At 42.3% G+C, this 6,568-nt stretch overlaps 1 protein-coding gene across 1 annotated transcript; it reads right to left on the bottom strand.

Moving 5' to 3' along the window:
• Positions 1–2,144: 2,144 nt before the first annotated feature.
• On the bottom strand, positions 2,145–5,786 carry LOC138433849 (T-cell surface glycoprotein CD1b-2). The gene is made up of 6 exons (XM_069577185.1): positions 5,633–5,786; positions 5,115–5,381; positions 4,176–4,454; positions 3,679–3,957; positions 3,087–3,180; positions 2,145–2,449 (listed from the first exon to the last, which is right to left on the bottom strand). Exons 1-6 carry the CDS (start codon positions 5,691–5,693, stop codon positions 2,428–2,430), a joined length of 1,002 nt encoding a protein of 333 aa, XP_069433286.1. The 5' UTR covers positions 5,694–5,786; the 3' UTR covers positions 2,145–2,427.
• Between the last annotated feature and the right edge of the window lie 782 nt (positions 5,787–6,568).

Raw genomic sequence — 6,568 nt, 5'->3', positions numbered from 1 at the left:
TCAAACTCCTGCACAATTGCACTTATCTCACACACTAGCAAAGTGCTAGCAAAATGCTCAAATTTCTCCAAGCCAGGCTTCAGCAATACGTGAACCGTGAAATACCAGATGTTCAAGCTGGTTTTAGAAAAGGCAGAGGAACCAGAGATCAAATTGCCAACACACACTGGAACATCAAAAAAGCAAGAGAGTTCCAAAAAATATCTATTTCTTACTTATTGACTATGCCATAACCTTTGACTGTGTGGATCACAAGAAACTGTGGAAAATTCTGAAAGAGATGGGAATACCAGACCACCTGACATGCCTCTTGAGTAACCTATATGCAGGTCAGGAAACAACAGTTAGAACTGGACATGGAACAACAGACTGGTTCCAAATAGGAAAAGGAGTACATCAAGGCTGTATACTGTCACCCTGTTCATTTAACCTATATGTAGAGTACTTCATGAGAAACGCTGGCCTGAAAGAAACACAGGTTGGAACCAAGATTGCCGGGAGAAATATCAATAACCTCAGATATGCAGATGACACTACCCTTGTGCCAGAAAGTGAAGAGGAACTAAAAAGCCTCTTGATGAAAGTCAAAGAGCAGAATGAAAAAGTTGGCTTAAAGCTCAACATTCAGAAAATGAAGATCATGGCATCTGGTGCCATCACTTTATGGGAAATAGATGGGGAAACAGTGGAAACACTGTCAGACTTTATTTTTGGGGGGGTTCCAAAATCACTGCAGATGGTGATTGCAGCCATGAAATTAAAAGACAGTTACTCCTGGAAGGAAAGTTATGACCAACCTAGATAGAATAATCAAAAGCAGAGACATTACTTTGTCAACAAATATCCATCTACTCAAAGCTATGGTTTTTCCAGTGGTCATGTATGGATGTGAGAGTTGGAATGTGAAGAAAGCTGAGCACTGAAGAATTGATGCTTTTGAACTGTGGTGTTGGAGAAGACTCTTGAGAGTCCCTTGGACTGCAAGGATCTCCAACCAGTTCATTCTAAAGGAGATCAGCCCTGGGTTTTCTTTGGAAGAAATGATGCTAAAGCTGAAACTCCAATACTTTGGCCACCTCATTCTAAGAGTTGACTCATGGGAAAGACTCTGATGCCTGGAGGGATTGGGGACAGGAGGAGAAGGGGATGACAGAGGATGAGATGGCTGGATGGCATCACCAACTCGATGGACATGAGTTTGAGTGAACTCCAGGAGTTGGTGATAGACAGGGAGGCCTGGTGTGCTGCAGTTCATGGGGTCACAAAGAGTTGGACATGACTGAGCGAATGAAATGAACTGAACTGAACTGAACTGATGGCAAAGATGTTCCAGAGTCTTGAAGACTCTTTCTGCCCCAACTAGAAATTAGCCATTTCTTCAAGGTGCTTTGGTTCCTTTAGTGTGAAAATATGTCAAAGCCATAATGTGAGCACTAAGTCTTGGTTTTGTGGCTTTTTAAGTGGTCAGGACATTTTTTAAGCCTAAATATTATGATTTTTTAATTATACTTTCAATTCAAGTTTAAGAGTACAGAGTTTAATATTACATCTCTCTCACATCAACTTCTCTAGACAGAAAATCTTGGTTCCAAGTGAATTAACACAACTATACAATCACCTAAATTATATACTATCCACCTGTCCACCACTACACTATATACTATCCACCTGTCCACCACTACACTATATACTATCCACCTGTCCCACTGTATACTGTATTTCACTAGCCTATACAAACATGATAGTCTTACAATAACAGTAATAACTCTACCACCAGAAATAAGTTTTTGACAGGGATCCACTGAGAACAAGCCATTCTCTCAAGGAACTAAGTAGAAGGAAAAGAAAAGGAACTTCTGTTTTCTGGGTACAGAGTAAAGTGAATCTCTGCACAGTACCAATCAAGGGAGAGTACTTCTACTCTAACAGTAAGGAAGGCTATCCGGAGAAACAAGCTGCTCAGCTGACCCTGTAGTTAGAAAATCATCCAAATGAAGAGAGTGAAATGATGTTAAAAATGCTCAGCAACCCTGCAAATACAATTACCTTAGCAAAACTATAGTTAGTTCGATTTGAAAAATGATATTTCAGCAGAAGCAAAAAATAAGTTTTAAATAAGAAGTCAGAGGCATGTCACGATGAAGTTGTGTACATCATTTCATTTATTCCAAGGTATATTCTTTCTCACAAATCACATCTATGAAATCTGAGTGGATCCTGCTAGTGATATTGTCTCATAATAACAATTTTCATTTATGTTTCTGCTAGAGTATAAATTATGATTTATCTTACAACCTACAGGAACAATGATTTGATCAAATGTGATAATTATTTGATAAATATAATGAGATTGACTCCTAGGCTGACAACTTAAGTTTCAGGTTTCCTGGATACTTATTCCAAATGAAAAGGAGACATGGTCAGGGCTCACAAGATATTCTGATATGACCTGTTAAGAACACAAGTAAAAAAATGCTCAACTTGAGAGATATTTGTACACTATGTTCATAGCAGCATTATTCACAACAGCTAAAATGTGAATTAACCCATGTGTCTGTTGAGAGATGAACAGGTAAACAAAACAACATTCAAAAGGAAAGAAATTCTAACACAGATCACCACATGAATGAATTATGAGGACATAATGCTAGGTGGAACAAGCCATTCAAAAAAGACAAATGATTTCATTTCTATGAGGTACCTAGAGTAGATAGATTCATATAGACAGAAAGTAGAATGGTGGTTGGCAGGGCCTGAGGGAGAAAGGATTGGGGAAAGTGGTTTAATGGGCATAGACTTCTAGTTTTTCAAGACAAAAAGATTTCTAAGGATTGGCTGCATAAATGTGAATGTACTTAAGACTACTAAACTATATGTGTAAAAATGGCTAAAGCAGACAATTTTCCATGATGTATTTTACTGCAATTTTTAAAAAATAAATTTACCTACAGATGCGATCTGGGAACAAAAGGGAAATGTTCTAGCAGAAATGTTGAGACTAAAGAGATGTAATATTAATAGATAAAAAGGAGGGAAAGTATAAAAGGATGGACAAAAGAAAAAAAGGATTAAAAATGAAAACTCACCAGCGTCTCCAAAACCATAATGCAAGGCATATAGAAAGGATTAAGGAGGGCACTATTATTGCCACAAGTATCAAGCCAATGGATGTGGGGTGTCCTGGCAATTGGGAGAAGACAAAGGAATGTCACTTCAAACCCATTCTCTAGTTCTCCAGGCCTTCTTGCCCATCTGAGTGTCAGCACCATCATTAACTGCTTCTGAAGCATGGGCATCTCGGGTTCCCTTTCTCATATTCCCAGAAGTCTTATACTCACAGCCACCCTTAATCTCTCCTTCTTGCTGAATCCCACCGAGACTACAGTGTGATTACTACTGTAGTAGTGAAGACTACTTCATTTTTATCTATTCTACAGCTTAAATCAGCTATTTTCATACCTCTGGCACTGTAGTCCTAGAAATAAACCTCAAAGTCTGTCCCTCTGACTCTCTCTCTTTGTCTCCCTGATTCTCTTTCCTCCCCACCTATCCTCTCTCCATGCCTGTCTTCCTCCCTCCATCCTCTCATCCATCACATCCCTCCCCTTCCTGTGTCCCCCTCTTTGTTCTTAAGGACCATTTCTTCCCATTCCCAGTTAAGCCCCAGTTCCTTCTCACCCCAGTAGAGGATGATGTCCTGGTCTCCTAGACTGCTGTGCTTCACTCGGCAACTCAGGCCAGCCGCCTCCCCAGCTGCCACATTTAGGGTTACTCGGAGATACCAAGTCCAGTCAGCATTGGGCATGATGTCTCCTTGCTGAGTGCCAAGCTGCTCCTGCTTGCCCCTCATCCACATCACCTGCACAGGTTTTGGGTAGAATCCTGAGACATGGCACACCAGCAGTAGGCGGCCAGGCCCAGGAGGGGGGCCACTGGACAGCCAGGCTTCAGGTTTCACTGGTGTAGGAAAGAGCAGTAAGAACGTCAGATTATGAATCTAATCCAGAGCATGGGGACTCAGAAACCCACAAATTTGGACAGTTGCCTCTTCCACTCCTATGGGCACCAAATGACTTATTGATTAATCATTTTTTTATTTAGATACTTCTCCGTTTTGAATTTAAAGAGTGGTGGGAGGAGAAATAGAAACATCTTGTAGAGAGCATAAGGCTAACCTTGCCTCTGCAGTTCTGCCTTCCCTGCATCGAGGACACCCAGGAGATATCGAGGACAGGTTTCTGAGATGAGTCTCTCAATGATATCGGAGGTGCCTTGATACTGACTCAGGAGTGCACAAAGCTTCTGCCCCCTGTTGCCGCTGTCTGGTGCAGGCATGCAGGAGTGATTCTGGATCCTCAAAACATCCAGTCCTCCTAAAGCTCCTCTCAAAGAGCTTTCTATGGCCTCCCCAGAATGCAGCTCACAGCCTTCTATGACCTGGATCACAAAGGGGTCTGTGTAAAGGAAAACTGAGACAAGTTATTAAAAAGCAAACAGGAAAGAAAGAGATGAGAAAAAAGGCATAGGACTTTTTATTTTAGTGGCGACAAGTTGAGGTAAAATTATTGACATAAAACCAATTGCAGTATTCAGGACTTTTCAGAAAGAGCACTGGGGAGAGGTATGCATATCATCAACGGTGAGGTTAGGCAGTTTTAAGGATGTAGAGTGGGCAAGAGGGGAGAGGGGCAATGTGTGATGGAGTCAGAAGTGCAGCATTCCACGGTGGAGGGAAGGGTTACATGTAGAGGAGGGATCGGGCAGCAGATGCTTGAGGACATCAATTGGAGGAGTAGGAAGTCACACTTAAATTCACTCAAGCACAGAGTAAGAAAAGGAGGTTTTTCCTTGGGGTTTTAGAGAAGCAAGTTACATAGACACAAACAAGAGATAACCACAAGAGTGGTCATGTACACAGAAGAGAGCAAGAAACAGGAAGAATCTCAGATACTGGGTGGAGGTATGGAGTCGGGGTTGAAGGCTACTCTGGACAAGTGTGTACATGTAGTTGGATAAAGAGGGGGAAAAGGGACCATCATCAGAGGCAGCAGTAGCCTGACACAAGAGAAAGAAAAGTCACTGAGAGTCTCTCCAGATCAGAGATATATACTCACATTCTAACTGGAACTCATTGACTCGATCCTGCACTTCCCGAATGAATCCAATGAGGTAGACTCGGAAGAGGTCCACCAGCTCAGTTATCTCCTCATCACTAAAGTTGCCCTTGGACCAGGGCTTCAGGAAAATGGCAGTGCCTGAGTCACTCTCCCAGCCATGAATCTGCAAGTCATCCAACCAGCCTGAGCCTAGATTTTGAGCCCATGTGCTGTTGACAAAGGTTGAAATCTGCTTGAGATGGAAGGAGGTTGGCCCCTGGAACACTGTAGTGGTGGAAAGATAAGAAGAATGAGGGGGAAATGTGGCATCAGGATAGAATGAAAAAGAACCCAGAGTCTGAACAACAATACAGAGCTTGAAGCAATCCCCTGCCCCCAAAGCTTCTGGATCCATCTCCAGCCTCCAAAATAGGGGAGAAGGCTGGAGACAGAGCCCAGATCCTTTGTGGTAGATGCGGCATTCTTTTATCCAGAACCCCTGCACCTGTGCTGGGAGCAGCCAGAGTTATTCTTACCATCCTCATTGTCACCACCTGGGAGGATAACTCCAAGTAACAGAAGCGGTAGAAGCAGCATTTCACTGGGAAGTAGAATTTCTGACTCTCGGAGCTGGTATTTGATCTCTAATTTCAGCTTTTTTTTTTTTTCAGTACTCTAAATTGACTTCCTCTCTTCCCCAACTGACAAATCTTTGACCCACATTGCACATCTCAGAAAAACTGTGCCTCCCACAGCTCTGAACTCCCACTCCACATCATTTCCATTCTTTGGTCTTCATCTTCTTTATACGTACCACCCTGGAAAATCTCCTTTGTGGTGCTGAACAGTTATTTCACCTTCCCAATCCTTTATTTCCACATCTATTAAAGAAGAGGGTAATACTAAACAATTGCTGAACTTCCAGTCTCTTTTAATCTAGAAGTATCCTTTGGTTTGTCCACCTATCTCATTCTCTCATACAGCAAATATAGCGCTGACAGTGAGGCAGCAGTAACAGAGAGGCAGTGCAGGTAGTCTTGGAGAGAGTACCAAATGGATCAGTGTGAGTGGCCACAGTACCTTGGTGTACATTCACAGAGAGACCTCCTCTGAGAATGGAGATGCACAGGAGAAAGGGAGATTCTGAGAACCCCAGCCCCCATTTCAGGGAGTCAGATACTAGAACAGTAAACCTATGCTCTCTATACCATTTTTATCATCCCCAATAGTATCTCCTGCTTGGCTAATACTTGGCTAAAGGTACTGACAGACTCACTGGGACACGAAGATGATGTCCAGGAAGTATGGTACTCAGAGCTTGATTTTCACTCCACACTAATACTATAAAGGCTCCTCTGCCAATGGCCCGTGGTACCAAAGGGAAAACCTGAGTGGAAACAAATTATTTCAAAATCTCAATTACTCCAATCAAGAGGATCAGTAAATAAGATCTTGCCTTTACTGGTGAAAAT

Source organism: Ovis canadensis, chromosome 1, assembly GCF_042477335.2.
Source record: "Ovis canadensis isolate MfBH-ARS-UI-01 breed Bighorn chromosome 1, ARS-UI_OviCan_v2, whole genome shotgun sequence".
Classification (NCBI taxonomy): domain Eukaryota; kingdom Metazoa; phylum Chordata; class Mammalia; order Artiodactyla; family Bovidae; genus Ovis; species Ovis canadensis.
The sequence above is the reverse complement of the archived record's forward strand: the minus strand, read 5'-3'. Positions and strand labels throughout refer to the sequence as shown.